General features: G+C 49.7%; 1 protein-coding gene across 1 annotated transcript in view; it reads right to left on the bottom strand.

Moving 5' to 3' along the window:
- Positions 1-4,404: 4,404 nt before the first annotated feature.
- Positions 4,405-17,537, bottom strand: part of kcnb1 (potassium voltage-gated channel, Shab-related subfamily, member 1) — a gene marked incomplete at both ends in the record, with an annotated part of 43,295 nt that continues 30,162 nt past the window's right edge. The window contains 8 exons of the mRNA XM_079490538.1: positions 4,405-4,651; positions 5,614-5,771; positions 6,435-6,859; positions 7,050-7,431; positions 8,768-8,923; positions 9,392-9,704; positions 11,458-11,719; positions 14,602-14,812. Coding sequence (XP_079346664.1) covers positions 4,405-4,651; positions 5,614-5,771; positions 6,435-6,859; positions 7,050-7,431; positions 8,768-8,923; positions 9,392-9,704; positions 11,458-11,719; positions 14,602-14,812 — 2,154 coding nt within the window. The remainder of the gene's footprint in view (positions 4,652-5,613; positions 5,772-6,434; positions 6,860-7,049; positions 7,432-8,767; positions 8,924-9,391; positions 9,705-11,457; positions 11,720-14,601; positions 14,813-17,537) is intronic.

Below are 17,537 nucleotides of genomic sequence, written 5' to 3'. Positions count from 1 at the left end.
GTGCACGTGTATGTGTGCGTGCGTGTGTGTATGTATGTGTGTGTGTGTGTGTGCGTTACGTTATACATCGGATGCTATCAGACCATGTCCACCTCAATTAAAGGAGCCTGTTGTGCTTCTCGAGGACAGCCTGGTATCACCATGGCAACTGGCCAGAGATAGCATATCCTCCTGGTCCGTCTTGTCTATAATTTGCCCTTTAAGAGTACGTGCGTGCGTGCGTGCGTGCGTGCGTGCGTGCGTGCGTGCGTGCGTGCGTGCGTGCGTCTGACACGCTGTCACTTCTAGACACCGATGACACATAAGGATGAATGACATCCTTATTGAACAATGGAGACATTATGCTATGATCTGTGAATATGACCTTAACTGTGTGTGTGTGTATGTGTGTGTGTGTGTGTGTGTGTGTGTGTGTGTGTGTGTGTGTGTGTGTGTGTGTGTGTGTGTGTGTGTGTGTGTGTGTGTGTGTGTGTGTGTGTGCGCGTACACTCCCAAGAGTTAAGTTATTGTTAAACATCTGCATTATGTAATTTACAAAAAAAGTTTTCACAATTAGAGAATGTAGAAGAATTGCTATTTTGATCAACGTGTGCCTGTTATCTCTCCTAATGGTACCAACATCAACACAGCCTGTTATCTCTCCTAATGGTACCAACATCAACACAGCCTGTTATCTCTCCTAATGGTACCGACATCAACACAGAATGGAACTGTGGACAGAATCTGATCCAAGGAAAACACAATATTCAAAAATAATCTAAATCTACAGCGTAACTATAGTAACTGAAGATTTCAACAAAATAATTAGTGGAGTAAAAGTATCTAATATTTGCCTCTGAGATGTAGTGGAGTAGAAGAACAAGTACTGGAAATGGGAAATACTCCAGTGAAGTAAAAAAGTACAGTACTCGAGTACATGTACTTAATTACTTTACACCACTGCACACAACGACCCCAGCTGGTGCGTGCGTGCGTGCGTGCGTGCGTGCGTGCGTGCGTGCGTGCGTGCGTGCGTGCGTGCGTGCGTGCGTGCGCCACAGGACATGAAACATCAACACAGGACTTAAACATAGATGATTTGGTGTCACATTAAACTATCAGATCACGTGTGTGTTTTCTCTCTATTGATACGTTTCTCTCATCTATATAAAAATAAATCGGGTATAAGACTCAAGTCTCAAAAGTCAGTGTACATAAATTACCTTTTCGCACACGCATATACCTAGCATACCAGTTACCCCACACACACACACACACACACACACACACACACACACACACACACACACACTCATGCGCGTGGATGACTAAGGCCAGGTTTGGGGCAGGAGGGCACAAGTTAAATAAATATAGCTTCTAGGCGTCCTCTGTAACGTCCTCTTCGTGTGTCTTCCATAAGAGTATTAAAGGACTCTGTAATAAACGGGCAGCTCAGATTCCTCTATAGTCTCTGTAATAAACGGGCAGCTCAGATTCCTCTATAGTCTCTGTAATAAACGGGCAGCTCAGATTCCTCTATAGTCTGCAGGACAAAATGGAGACGGTTCCTCCACAGTGTTCAGAACAACCCCCCCCCCCCCCCCCCCCCCCCCCCCCACCTCTGGCCTCGGGGGGCTGACTCCACCCCTTCACCGTCTCAGACCAATAGGCATCTTGTCGTGGGGAACCCTCCGCCAAGGACCCCCCCCCCCCCAAGTTTGGGACGTATTTAGGTCCCCCCACAACAACTCTTGTGAGTGTACGGTCCGGTTCCATTTTGTACACTCTCAGAGTTACATACAAGGCTGTGACGGTTTCGCCATTTAGGTTCGCAGCTCATGGGGACCCCCTGGAACCCCCTCAAGGACCGCTGGGAGAGTGGAGGGGTGGCGGGGGTACCGCCCTATACTAGGACCGCTGGGAGAGTGGAGGGGTGGCGGGGGTACCGCCCTATACTACGCAGTCCCCCTGGAACCCCCTCAAGGACCGCTGGGAGAGTGGAGGGGTGGCGGGGGTACCGCTGGGAGAGTGGAGGGGTGGCGGGGGTACCGCCCTATACTAGGACCGCTGGGAGAGTGGAGGGGTGGCGGGGGTACCGCTGGGAGAGTGGAGGGGTGGCGGGGGTACCGCTGGGAGAGTGGAGGGGTGGCGGGGGTACCGCTGGGAGAGTGGAGGGGTGGCGGGGGTACCGCTGGGAGAGTGGAGGGGTGGCGGGGGTACCGCTGGGAGAGTGGAGGGGTGGCGGGGGTACCGCCCTATACTAGGACCGCTGGGAGAGTGGAGGGGTGGCGGGGGTACCGCTGGGAGAGTGGAGGGGTGGCGGGGGTACCGCTGGGAGAGTGGAGGGGTGGCGGGGGTACCGCTGGGAGAGTGGAGGGGTGGCGGGGGTACCGCTGGGAGAGTGGAGGGGTGGCGGGGGTACCGCCCTATACTAGGACCGCTGGGAGAGTGGAGGGGTGGCGGGGGTACCGCTGGGAGAGTGGAGGGGTGGCGGGGGTACCGCCCTATACTAGGACCGCTGGGAGAGTGGAGGGGTGGCGGGGGTACCGCTGGGAGAGTGGAGGGGTGGCGGGGGTACCGCTGGGAGAGTGGAGGGGTGGCGGGGGTACCGCTGGGAGAGTGGAGGGGTGGCGGGGGTACCGCTGGGAGAGTGGAGGGGTGGCGGGGGTACCGCTGGGAGAGTGGAGGGGTGGCGGGGGTACCGCTGGGAGAGTGGAGGGGTGGCGGGGGTACCGCTGGGAGAGTGGAGGGGTGGCGGGGGTACCGCTGGGAGAGTGGAGGGGTGGCGGGGGTACCGCCCTATACTAGGACCGCTGGGAGAGTGGAGGGGTGGCGGGGGTACCGCTGGGAGAGTGGAGGGGTGGCGGGGGTACCGCTGGGAGAGTGGAGGGGTGGCGGGCGTACAAGGACCGCTGGGAGAGTGGAGGGGTGGCGGGGGTACCGCTGGGAGAGTGGAGGGGTGGCGGGGGTACCGCTGGGAGAGTGGAGGGGTGGCGGGGGTACCGCTGGGAGAGTGGAGGGGTGGCGGGGGTACCGCTGGGAGAGTGGAGGGGTGGCGGGGGTACCGCTGGGAGAGTGGAGGGGTGGCGGGGGTACCGCTGGGAGAGTGGAGGGGTGGCGGGGGTACCGCTGGGAGAGTGGAGGGGTGGCGGGGGTACAAGGACCGCTGGGAGAGTGGAGGGGTGGCGGGGGTACAAGGACCGCTGGGAGAGTGGAGGGGTGGCGGGGGTACCGCTGGGAGAGTGGAGGGGTTGTGGGGGTACCGCTGGGAGAGTGGAGGGGTGGCGGGGGTACCGCCCTATACTAGGACCGCTGGGAGAGTGGAGGGGTGGCGGGGGTACCGCCCTATACTAGGACCGCTGGGAGAGTGGAGGGGTGGCGGGGGTACCGCCCTATACTAGGACCGCTGGGAGAGTGGAGGGGTGGCGGGGGTACCGCTGGGAGAGTGGAGGGGTGGTGGGGGTACCGCCCTATACTACGCAGTCCGCTCGGCTCGGCATGCATCCCCGCCGGGGGATTTGGAGCGTAGAGAGCGAGCGACGTGATACAGCGGAAGGTTGTAGCCTCACTCCAACCCGAACCCTGAGCCTCGTGTGACCGCGGCCTGTCTGGGCCGGGCCATGCCGCCCGTCCGCCCGTCCGTCCGTCTGTCCGCCCGCCCGTCCGTCCATCCGTCCGTCCGCATAGTGTCACTCCTCTGGTAATGTTTCCTCTACGCTGTCGAGTGCATTGCTGGATTTTGGTGGAAGTACCGCTCATGGAAATGGCGTTGATGCTTTTACAAATCTGTTCACATTCTCTGTGAACGAAACAGGTGTTGAGATTGGCCGAAAAATAACGTATATCCCGGGGGAAAAAAAACATCTGACGGATGTTCCGGCCCGACACTTCCGGCTATATGCACTCTCTGCCTTACATTGTGACCATGCAGGCCTTTCTCTTCGCAGTAATGAGGCTGGGACCGAGGCTAGTGTTTCATAACCTCCCCATGGGTCCATTCCCTCTTGTCCCCCACCCGTCTTTGTCCTCTAGGTGCGTCCATCCGTCCGTCCTTCCGTCCTCCAGAGTTTTGCGCCACCGCGTAACGTCTCTCTCTCTGCATGGCGTAACGTCTCTCTCTCTGCATGGCGTAACGTCTCTCTCTCTGCATGGCGTAACGTCTCTCTCTCTGCATGGCGTAACGTCTCTCTCTCTGCATGGCGTAACGTCTCTCTCTCTGCATGGCGTAACGTCTCTCTCTCTGCATGGCGTAACGTCTCTCTCTGCATGGCGTAACGTCTCTCTCTCTGCATGGCGTGCGTGCGTCCCTGGCCCCGTAACGTCTCTCTCTCTGCATGGCGTCCCTGTCGCGGTCGTCTCCCGCTATACTAGCTCCATTAATTCGCCCCCGCGCTCCCGTTTCACGCTGCGACACGTTGGTGCGTCTCAGAGAGTCTCGTCCAGGGTGCTCGCCGGACGCACGCCGACGCTCCCTCCTCCCCCGCGGTCCCCGAACTTGTTCTTGCCTCCTCCTCCTACTCGCGTGGTGGTGACGCCGCCGCCGGCCATCATGGCGTCCGGGGCCACGTGGTTCTTCTCGTGAGGGAACAGGCAGTTCTGGCCCGCCAGCATCTTCTTCTGGGCCGCCTCCAGGTGGTTGGCGGCTCGCTGGTAGCCGCTGTTGATGCGACACCTTGAACAACAGAGGAGACAGTGTAGCATTTACTACACCTTGAACAACAGAGGAGACAGTGTAGCATTTACTACACCTTGAACAACAGAGGAGACAGTGTAGCATTTACTACACCTTGAACAACAGAGGAGACAGTGTAGCATTTACTACACCTTGAACAACAGAGGAGACAGTGTAGCATTTACTACACCTTGAACAACAGAGGAGACAGTGTAGCATTTACTACACGCTGCAAGAAATGCAAAATGCCACTCCTTTCCATGCCATAAATATACCAGAAGGCGGCATTCAGTAGATATGCTTTCTTCCGAAGTCTCCTGAACTTGGAACGCAGAATTTTGTGTTGAACAAATTTGTTTTTGAATGTTGTACACCGCATCTCCACTAGCTAAAGGGTACTGGGTTGAGCCCCGAAAATCGCTATTTTGGTCCAAAAGTGCCCACTTACGGGATTTCAGCAACTGCCCCTCTAATCAGCCAGGTGATATTCACTAATTACTCCACCTGGGGCTCAGGTGATAATCACTAATTACTGCACCTGGGGCTCAGCCAGGTGATATTCACTAATTACTCCACCTGGGGCTCAGGTGATAATCACTAATTACTGCACCTGGGGCTCAGCCAGGTGATATTCACTAATTACTCCACCTGGGGCTCAAGGTGATAATCACTAATTACTCCACCTGGGGCTCAAGGTGATAATCACTAATTACTCCACCTGGGGCTCAAGGTGATAATCACTAATTACTCCACCTGGGGCTCAAGGTGATAATCACTAATTACTCCACCTGGGGCTCAAGGTGATAATCACTAATTACTCCACCTGGGGCTCAAGGTGATAATCACTAATTACTCCACCTGGGGCTCAAGGTGATAATCACTAATTACTCCACCTGGGGCTCAAGGTGATAATCACTAATTATTCCACCTGGGGCTCAGGTGATAATCACTAATTACTCCACCTGGGGCTCAGGCCGGTCAGCAGGCGCTCCGAGGGGCTGTGGGCGTCGGAGACGTCTCGGAGGTGGTCGTCATCGTCCGTGTCGGCGTCGATGTACTTACTGATGGACGAGTCGTGGAAGGTGAACACGGCCTGGGTCAGCGTCAGGCTCTCTGGGGACTGCAGGGGGAGATATGCTAATTAGTACCCATTATGCTAATGATTACCCATTATGCAAATGATTGCCCATTATGCAAATGATTACCCATTATGCAAATGATTACCCCTTATGCACAATATCACCCATTGGTTCAGTTGATAAACCTTATCGACCGCTACATCGATTAGTTCAGTTGATAAACCTTATCGACCCGCTACATCGATTAGTTCAGTTGATAAACCTTATCGACCGCTACATCGATTAGTTGAAAAGCAGCAGGGTTTTTTTCAAAAAAGGACAATTCTAGTCCGAAACCGAAAACCTAATTGCCTTGATATGTATAAAATGTTAATGAGTGTCAACGAGCATTAAGCACAGACGCACGCACGCACGCACGCACGCACGCACGCACGCACGCACGCACGCACGCACGCACGCAAATTCGCTGTCTTTGGTGTTTGCCATCCATCCTCGGTTCGGATGTGATTTGTGGTTTTGTCTCGCATTGCTCCCGACATGTAAACGGGGAGTTAAATGAACAGTGATTTCACAGAACAAAGGTGGGTCCCAGAGATAGAAATGCCATTAAAATGGGGGTCCGCAGCCTAATAAAAATGTCGATCTGTGGGTCCTTGACATGAGACCCACTGTTCTAGACGTAGGGTTACCGTCCGTACCGGGGACTGTGGCGGCGTGCGGCTGCTGGCCGTGGTGTACAGCGAGGTCTCGGGGCTCAGCAGCGAGCGGTCCGACGTCAGCGAGCAGTCGGAGAGAGGCGAGGGTCCCGAGTCCGCGTCATGGCCGCCGCCACCGCGGAGGCTGCAGCCTCCCCCTCCTCCTCCTCCTGTCCTGTGCTGCGGCTGCTGCTGCGATGCTGCTGTGATGCCCCTGGAGGCGGAGGCAGGGTTTCCTCCTCCAGAGAAGAGGAACCTCCGAGCGGTCTCGGTGTACGAGGTTTTGGTTGGAGGGGCGACGAGCACCGCTGTGGGCTCACCTCCTCCTCCTCCTCCTCCTCCGTGGCCCAGAGCACTCTGCGACGCTGGGCCCGTCGTTCTGACGCCCGGACGCCCTCCCGAGAGGTGACCGCCGGGACTGTGGGAATACCGTCCTGCAGGGAAGATCACAGGGGCAGGGACGTGCACACATACACATCAATGGGGGCTTCAGCCCCTGCCCTTTTACCCGTCTGTAAAACAACTGCCCGTTTCCAGACCACGAATGCAGGGTGATGTGTTGTGTGTGGCCGCGGCAGGGCCGAAAGCCCAAGACAAACGTCCCTTGTGGACAATAAAGCTTACCTTGAACTTGACCTCCGCTGTCCGACGGGAAGCCGGTGAGCACCACGGTGGCCGGGCTGTGAGGGAACCGCGAGTGGCTGTTGTTGCTCTCCTGGAAGTCGGTGGCGCAGCTGATGTAGCTGTCGATGCTGGACAGGCTCTTCATGTCCCCCACGCCGTCCCGCGGACCCCCCAACCCCAGCGTGCAGGGCGGCGCCCCACCCACCCGGTGGTGGGGCTCCGCCCCCATCATCATCATAGCGCCCAGCTCGATCTCGTCCGTCAGCTTGGAGCCCCCCCCCACCGCCCTCCTCCCATTGAGGTTGGGCTGCGACTGCGTCTTGGCCATCTGGTTGTACATCTCCTCCAGCTTCAGAGCGTTGAGCCTCTGGGGGCTGCAGGACACCTGGAGTAGTAGTAAGTAAGTAAGTAAGTAAGTAAGTAAGTAAGTAAGTAGGGTTGTCCCGATCCGATCATGCGATCGGAAATCGGGGGGCGATCACGTCATTTTCGGATCGGGAGCAAAAAAACGATGTTACACACCTTTCAAAACGATGTTACAAATGCTGTGCAAATGGGCACAATATAAACAATCAAGTTAAAACAGGACATAATAGTGCAATAATGCAAAACGTCCATAGCCGTGATGACAAATGTGATGAGGTCAGCACATTTTGGGCACATCTGGGCAAGTGGCTATGGCCAAATTTAACCCATAGTGTTTTTTGTGCAAAACCATGCATGGAATGGATTCAGAATCATGAAAAACCCGGAGTTTGACATGTCACATACTACATAAAGCATAATGTATGTGAACATATTGCCTTATAATATAGGATGTTAATGGTATGGTTCACATATAAATCCCTATTAAAAAAATTGCTCAATACTAACAGCCGGTCAGCAAGTGGATTCATGAATGTATGAATATAGAAAATATTTTAGGCCAATAAAAAAGAGTCTATACCAAATTTCTCACCACACAACCGCGGCTGCCGGACTACTAGAACATTCTCTGCACCAGGGACGTCCACACATAGACATCAAAGGGAGCTTCAGCCCCTGCCCTTTTACCCGCCTGTAAAACAACTGCCCTTTTACCCGTCTGTAAAACAACTGCCCTTTTACCCGTCTGTAAAACAACTGCCCTTTTACCCGTCTGTAAAACAACTTCCCTTTTACCCGTCTGTAAAACAACTTCCCTTGTACCCGTCTGTAAAACAACTGCCCTTTTACCCGTCTGTAAAACCACTGCCCTTTTACCCGTCTGTAAAACAACTCCCCTTGTACCCGTCTGTAAAACAATTGCCCTTTTACCCATCTGTAAAACAACTGCCCTTTTACCCGTCTGTAAAACAACTGAAATGCAAATGCCACTCCTTTTCTTCCATGCCATGCCGGAAGGAAGGCAGCATTCAGGAGAAATATTTTTTTTCCGAAGTCTCCTGAACTTGAACACAGTATTTTGCATTGAACAAATTTGTTTAGAAATCCATGTCGCTACACCGCATCTCCACCAGCTAAAGAGTGCTGGGATGCACCCCCGAAAATAGCTGATCTACAAGCTCGAGCTTGTAGATCAGCTATTTTCTCTATTGTTGTCCAAACGTGCCCTCTTAACTCTCTGCACATCCCTGAACAGATACCTGGGTGGGGCCTACCTGGGCGGGGCCTACCTTGGGCGGGGCCCACATGGGCGGGGCCTAACTGGGTGGGGCCTAACTGGGGGAGGGGCCTACCTGGGCGGGGCCAGGAGAGCCCAGCAGCTCCTGGGACCGGTTGGAGCTGGTCTCGGACTTCCAGCGGCTGGGCGACAGGTGGTTGTCGTGCGGACGCTCGCCGCCGCCCTTCTCCACCACCACGTCCATCAGCTCGGCGCTGCGCGCAAACGCCTCCTTTATGTTGCAGGGGCAAAGATATGGAAAAATATTATATCACAATGTTTCATACAGTATTTATATTTATATAAACGCCTCCTTCATGTGGGGCAACGATATGGAAAAAATATCACAATATCTTTTTCAAGCAGTATCACGAGAAAAACGTCATTTTAGACCAAAATACGTATTATTTATTTTTGTCGAATGAAGCCAAAGTATAAATCAAGGTATATAGAACTGTAAATTGAATGTGTATTCTCTGTATGCACGATATGTCTGAATGTCCAGCATATTAAAGCTACATAGTAGCTTAAATATTAAAGATACATAAGTGTTCTACAAAAAATCGGTATTGGCAGATACTCAAATGATCGGAATCGGATCAGGAGAAAAACAAATGCGATCGGGGAACATCCCTAATCGTGGAGACATTGTATCGTCTCGACGATATATTTATCACGATCTGGCCCAACAATCCTATACCTTCATGTTCATGGACACGATGCTGCCGTTCCGCTTGGCCCTCTCCAGCGCCTCGCGTCGCTTCACGGCCTTCTCCTGCCTCTTCTGCTCCTTGTAGAACTCTGAGAAGTTGTTGACGATGATGGGGATGGGCAGCGCGATCACCAGCACGCCGGCGATGCAGCACAGGCCGCCCACGATCTTCCCCAGTAGCGTCTTGGGGTAGATGTCCCCGTAGCCCACCGTGGTCATGGTGATGGTCGCCCACCAGAAGGACGCCGGGATGCTCTTGAACTTGGTGTCGTCCTCGTCCTTCTCGGCGAAGAACACCAGGCTGGAGGAGATCAGACGGTATAGTTATAGAAGAACCAGGAGATCAGGAGGTAGTTATAGAGCACCCAAGTCTGACGTCAATATCACTAGAGGGCGCTAAGTTCACGGGTTCATGTAATGTAATCCCCAATGCATGAAGGGATTTTAGATCGCCTCATATAAGAACTTTGCTTGAAAAATAAACAAATCATCCGGGCCGTTTCACTCATATGGATATGAAGAATCAACTTACTGAGAAAAAGCACTATTATTACTGTTGCTGAATTAGTTAGATTTTCGCTAGAAACAGACTGTATCAAATATGACTGACTGACTGTCTTAAACGATACAGAGACACCTCCCTGACAATAACGCAGAGACAGTTTGTATATTTTTGGACCACAATTCTTTATATGAGAGGATTTTAAGATGAGCCTGTGTTATTCTCCATAGAGAAAAACTTCCATGAACCAGGGGATGAGCGAGTGACGTCAGTGACTTCGACGCTCTATAGTGCGCGTTCGGAAATACCGCACCGGAGCGCACTCGCGCCTATTAGTTTGCATTGCACAGTGCAAAAACTACAATTTCGTTAACTGAAATAAATTACTAATAAAAACTATAGAATTAAAAATAAATGAACGATAACTAACTGAGACAGTATTGTGTGCTATTTACAAAACTACAATATGAAAATGATCTATTTATTTCGTGTTACACCAGCTGTCGTCGGCACCACCATTTTGGAACCTTGTCACTGGGGTCCACCTATGCTTTCTATGGCATAGGATCCGCTGGGAGAAACTACACGCAGCTGCGCCACATGAGACTAATTAATTAGAGTGACAGACAGAGAGAGTGTGTGTGTGTGTGTGTGTGTGTGTGTGTGTGTGTGTGTGTGTGTGTGTGTGTGTGTGTGTGTGTGTGTGTGTGTGTGTGTGTGTGTGTGTGTGTGTGTGTGTGTGTGTGTGTGTGTGTGTGTGTGTGTGTGTGTGTGTGTGTGTCAATTTAACAAAGGTGCAGACGATCAGAAATCAGCAGAGAGTGAGTGATGTTTGCGCTACTCTATGCCGAATTGAAGTGGACTCGGACCCAGACTTTATTTTTCTCCCTGGAAATAAAAACGTCTGGGTTTCCGAGGCTACTTGTTTACAATCTAACAAATATAATATATATATATATATATATATATATATATATATATATATATATACATACAAAAACTATATATAGTGAGAGGGGAGAGGGGAGGTGCACCACTCAGTTCACACAGGTGTGATTTTTTTCTTCTTTTCAGTTAGTTTGAATTAGTTTCGAGAGTGAATTTGCTATTTTCTTTTTTTTTAAACAAAATGAAATATCCCAAACTATGGTGGTCTAACCCAGTGGTTCCCAAACCTTTTCGTGTCAAGGACCCCCAAATCAACATTTATTAGGCCACGGACCCCCTTTTGAAAACATATGCCAGTGACCCCCATAAGGGAGGATTTCTACGGCTCTAGAAGTGATTCCGAAACATTAATTTCATGGACCCCCCAGTTTCACAGGCATTATGCTACGGACCCCCGATTTAATGGCATTTCTATCTGTGGTACCCCAATTTATATTGTAAACCCACTGTTAATTTAACTCTGAGAGTGTACACTCTCTGAGTTACAGACCCATAAGGGTCCATTTGGTTCCTAACTAGCTCTAATTGAGCTGGGTACCCCCTGGAACTCCCTCAAGTGCCCCTAGGGGTCCCCGGACACCACCTTGGGAACCCATGGTCTAACCTGGAGAAGATCATGATGCCCATGGCCAGGAAGAGGATGAGGAGGCCCAGCTCATTGTAGCTCCTCCTCAGGGTGAAGCCCAGCGACTGCAGGCCCGTGGAGTGGCGCGCCAGCTTCAGGATCCTCAGGATCCTCATGATCCTGAAGATCTGGACCACGCGGCGCACGTTCTGGAACTGCAGCACGCTCTTGTTGGACTCGGTCAGGAAGAGGGTGACGTAGTACGGCAGGATGGCCAGGAGGTCGATGACGTTCAGAGGACCTGGAGGAGAAATGGATGGTTTTAACCATAGAGTATATAAAAGGATAGAGACTGAACTGGCGCGAAGCTCCGCCCCCCCAGCTATTCATGTCAGTGGAAGTTGCTCAGTGGCGTTTTGAAGCACCCGGAAGACTGCCGGAAGTACCGTCTCAGAACGTCTACTTCCGCATTTGACCACCACATTTTGGTGGTCAAATGCGGAAGTGCAACCGAGCGCTCAATGTTAAATACAACAACAGCTGTGGCTTCAGTTCAGGTGGATCACCACCCATCAGGGCAGGCAAACCAGGCATGCTTAATTAACTGGTGGGCGTGTCCACATAAAAACAACATTTAAAAAAATACTGTATACTTTTTTGAGAAAAATAAATCTTCCTCCTTATATAATAAAAATCACACCCGTGTGAACTGAGTGGTGTAAGGTCTGTCTGACGTAATGAAATCATGTCTGACGTAATGAAATCACACCCGGGTGTGATTTCATTACCTGGCTTTGTTTGTGCAGAAAAAATGAGCATGGTTGCTATGTTCACCCTGTTCACCCGGGTGTGATTTCATTACGTCATTACAACAGGGTGAACATAGCAACCATGCTCATTTTTTCTGCACAAAAAAGCCAGTTGTAGGAGTGGTTTCATGTTTTAGTGTGGAAAAACATCATGGCACTCCATCTTTAAACAACAAATGATCTGCTTGAAGTAACCTTATGAAGACTGGCAGTCTGCTGTGTAGAACCGAGGATTCCCAGAAGACACCTGGAACGGTCCAGGTATCTTTACCATTTTAGCAAATCGAAAATGGTAAATGGTGCATTTATATAGCGCCTTTATCCGAGGCGCTTTGCATAGATTGTGTATTACATTCACACATTCACACACCGATGCCGGAGGAAACCATGCAAGGCACCACCAACCTGAACATCAGGAGCAATTAGGGGTTCAGTGTCTTGCTCAAGGACACTTCGACTCTAACTCTGGGGGAGCCCACAGGGTTTGAACTGGCAACCTTGCGGTTTCCATCCGGTCACTCTACCCCTAAACCACCGCCGTCGGCCTCCTTGATTGGCCAAACCCATGTCATCGGATTTGGCTTTGTGGATTCGTCAAACTGTCTGAGTCATTTGTGCCACTGACCAATATAAGCAGCAGAACACACATTAGGAATATTACAGAGCAAGACTTAAACTACCGTGTTAGAAATGATCTGGTGGAGGCTGTGTCTGAGTGGAGGACCGTCCCTATGCGATCATCCAGTTGTTGCAGTCGGAGACAAGGTGTACCTCTTCGATCAGAGTGATGTTCACGTTTTTAACACAGTGTCTTTACGCTGGAGGAAGTTGCCCCCGGTGACACCAGGAAGAGGAGAACGTCACCATGAGGTTCCATCCTTGCGCTGCGGCTACTCAGCTGTGCTGATTAAAGATGCCATCTACCTCTGGGGAGGTTATGCGCGTACGCATGCGTACTGCAATGTGCTTCGTTCATTTGATGTGGACTCCCGCAGATGGTTTAAACCCGGGGTTTCTGGGTCAGTTCCGGAGGGGAGGGAGGACCACTCAGCCTGTGTCTTGGGGAAGGCCATGTATATTCATGGAGGATGGAAACAGACAGGATACTACTCTAATGACATGCACAAGTTGGACACCACCACAATGGTCTGGTCTTTAATTAACACCAGAGGAACTCATCCACATGCTTCATACTTATACACTGCCACCATCATCGGGACAAAGATGTTTGTATTTGGAGGCTCTGGGGGTCGGTATGAGTACTACTACAACACCATCAGAGTGTTTGACACAGAGACAAACCACTGGTTGAACAAGCCTCCTGCACAGCTTCTTCCAGAAGCACGACACTATCATTCTGCCTTTGCCTACAAAGGAGAACTGTACACATTTGGTGGTAACAACAATGGCCAGTACTTCAATGTACCTCACAAAAGAACATGCAGTAATCCTGGTCTCTAAACTGCCTCCCCCTGGCTAGCCGGGGGGCCTGATGGAGTTAACAATTTCATTGTAACTAAGATATTCGATTTACATTCATAATTTGTGGAGAGCTTTGAGGGTTTGTGTAAACACTAACATTGTCCTAACACAATGCCATTGATAATGAACAGCCAGTTTTGAGTGAATGGACAGTTTTGAGTGTTTGTGTAAACACAAACATTGTAGACATAGGTGACAGATTGTGATTGGCCAGAATGAGATGATGTATTATGATGTATGATGATAACAGCGCCCCTCACTTCACACGGGTGTGATTTTTCTAAACTCTCTTGAAGCTGAACGCATCATTTTGCGTTGAGAGAAGCTGTCCTCTGTGTAGAAATCCATGTCGTACACCGCATCTAGCTACAGAGAGCAGGGTGGCGCCCAGCAAATAGCTGATCTACAAGCTCTCAATGCATCGCATCACTACACGTTGAGAGCTTGTAGATCAGCTATTTGATACTTTTTGATATGTAGATTTATGTCCAACACAAACATTAAATGCCATTGACAATGAATGGAGAATTTACGTCATATGTAGACGAGCAAATTGGCTCTTTGGGTCTTACACACACAGATTAATGATGATGTACGATGATAAGAGCACCCTCACTTCACACGGGTGTGATTTTTTTGTTTTGTTTGCCAAAAGTGCCCTTTTAGGGAATTCCAGACCCCGCCTCTCTACCATTCTCTGCATGTCCCTGGCAGGAACTCCATATATGGTTCATCTTACCTTTAAAGAACTTCCACTTGTTGGGCGAGGACAGGAAGTGGTCATTCTTACCTTTAAATAACTTCCACTTGTTGGGCGAGGACAGGAAGTGGTCATTCTTACCTTTAAAGAACTTCCACTTGTTGGGCGAGGACAGGAAGTGGTCATTCTTACCTTTAAAGAACTTCCACTTGTTGGGCGAGGACAGGAAGCGCAGCAGGTACTCCATGGTGAACCAGGCGATGCAGATGGCCTCCACGTGGGCCAGCTGGGGGTTGTCGGAGGCGTGTCCGAACTCGTCCGTGTCCTGCAGCTCGGGCAGCGTGTTCAGAGACAGGGCGATGGTGGACAGCACGATGAACAGGATGGAGATGATGGCCAGGATCTGGAAGATATACAGACATAAATGTTAACACCTGAGTGTCTGATGGCCAGGATCTGGAAGATACAGACATAGATGTTAACACATTTTGTGCCCAAGACGTCTGTGGACGTCTTTGGTATTACTCCGCGTGCTGTGCCCAAGACATCTGTGGACGCCTTTGGTATTACCCTGCGTGCTGTGCCCAAGACATCTGTGGACGCCTTTTTTTGTCAAAAAAAATATTATTATTTTTTTAATACGTGGTGCTAAAGTTTGTGTTATTGCCATTGAGAATGCATTGGGCGTTTAAGTTAAATAACTCAGAAACTATAAAACATTTCAAAGTAAAAAATTCCAGTATGTGTCTCCACAGTCAGCTGAATAATACAAAGTGTGAATGGAGTTTCTAGGTGAAAGTGATTTTTTGAAAGTTTTGCGTGGGCACACAAGAGTGTCTGATGGCCAGGATCTGGAAGATACAGACACAGATGTTAACACCAGCGTGTCTGTGGGAGATGATGGCCTGCAGGATGCTGGGAGATGGACACAAGAGGAGAGACATGGATGTTAACACCAGTGTGTCTGTGGGAGATGATGGCCTGCAGGATGGACACAAGAGGAGAGACATGGATGTTAACACCAGTGTGTCTGTGGGAGATGATGGCCTGCAGGATGCTGGGAGATGGACACAAGAGGAGAGACATGGATGTTAACACCAGTGTGTCTGTAGGAGATGATGGCCTGCAGGATGCTGGGAGATGGACACAAGAGGAGAGACATGGATGTTAACCCATTTCGACCTGATACCAGATTCTACAAAAAGGTCTTCCAAATCCTGACAGTTTTCTGAAAAACCCTGTGTTTGTGTTTCTGTGTCAGTGCAGGTTCTCATACTATTTCATGTCAAGGACCCCAAAAATTATAAATCTGGACACCCCCATCTGAAAATAGGTTGTTCCAGGGACCCCCCCCCCCCCCCCCCCCAGAAGCAAAGATTTGAGTTAAAAACGTTCGCTCATGAAAGAATATAAATATATATTCAAAGATTTGCGTCACATTCTCACGATAAAAAGTAGTGCTTAAAACACCAAAAAGGGGTTCCCGCCCAAAATGAGTTAACACCAGAGTGTCTGTGTGGGAGTCCGTCTGTCTTTCTGACCCGTTTAGAGGTTCTGAAGCTGATTATCTTTTCAGGCCAAGGACACGAGAGAGAGAGAGAGAGAGAGAGAGAGAGAGAGAGAGAGAGAGAGAGAGAGAGAGAGAGAGAGAGAGAGAGAGAGAGAGAGAGAGAGAGAGAGAGAGAGAGAGAGAGAGAGAGAGAGAGAGAGAGAGAGAGAGAGAGAGAGAGAGAGAGAGAGAGAGAGAGAGAGAGAGAGAGAGAGAGAGAGAGAGAGAGAGAGAGAGACCCCCACTGCTGTTGGATTCATGTTAACCCATTTTATGTCTTCTACATCCTGACAGTTTTCTGAAAAAGCTATGTTTCTATGTCAGTCGTTCTTCGATTTTTCAAAAATAGCAGACCTACAAGCTCGTAGCGCGCCACTCGGTGGCGCGCTATGAGCTTGTAGATCTGCTATTTTTCAATAGCTAAAGCATAACATAATGCTAACACCAAAAGGGGTTCCCGCCCAAAATGGGTTAAATATGTGTTTTCAAAAGGTTATCTTTGATAAACAAAAGAAAAGGTCTGTCCTGATGAAGGTCTAATCGACCGAAACGTCGACCTGATAAAGAGCAACATTTTGGCAACATGTCTGACCTTTTCTTTGTTTCTCAAAGATACCCTTTTTAATCTATAATATGCTCTATTGCCCTACGCACCTGTCACTATCGCCTTCTGAGGTGTGCATCGCCCTTTTGCTATACAAACATGTGTTTTCAGACATTAAAGGTATATTCAGTGATCTCACTTAATTCAAATATCACTTATTTTTTTCTTATTTTTTGGATAATCCTCCCTACTATAAAGTGTGCTGACCATATAAGGAGTTCCTCCCTGTACCCAGTGAGCACCTGGGGTAAAAAAAACCCTAGTTTAGATGTTTTTCACTGACAAACTAAATGGAAACTAAATAAAAACTAAGCTATGACGACTAAAACTAAGACTAAATATATTTCATCAACAAATAAAAACTAGACTAAAATGTTAGGAAGGGACTAATGGACAAGAGATCCAGGATAAATAAAAGACAAGTCATTTTACTTGGTTGCATCTCCATGCTGAAAATAGCAGATGAATAAAACTAAAATCAAAATGATCTGTCAAAATCAACTGCTCTGAATGAAACAACTGTAGCAGCAACTCCATCTCTCTGTATGAAACCATGTGTTTTGTCTGTACTCATGGTTCCACAGGACAGGTTATTTTTCTTTATACATTTCCTGAAAAGCAACGATTATGTACATGATTGTGTGTCATTCATTCGTTTGTGTCGTAGGGCTACACAGGCAATTTGAACATCAGCCAAGAAGTGCATTATCGTCTCATCATCCAGTTCAATTATCCAGGCTGATTTGGAGGTTGGGCATTCATCCATGATGTGTTCAACAGTCTGCTGTGGTTGACCCATGCAGGGAACATCGTTATTCAGTGTTAATCCAATAGAATAGTCTCCACTCCTTTGGGGTGTTTCTAGTGTTTAGTGCTTTTTCTTTTCTTTTCTTACTAGTCTTAATACGTTTGAAATGAAAGGTATTTGTATGCTATGTCCTGTATGTCAGCCCTGTTTGTACTGTTTGATGTTCG

This window comes from Electrona antarctica (genome assembly GCF_951216825.1).
Source record: "Electrona antarctica genome assembly, chromosome: 21".
Classification (NCBI taxonomy): Eukaryota; Metazoa; Chordata; class Actinopteri; order Myctophiformes; family Myctophidae; genus Electrona; species Electrona antarctica.
The sequence above is the reverse complement of the archived record's forward strand: the minus strand, read 5'-3'. Positions and strand labels throughout refer to the sequence as shown.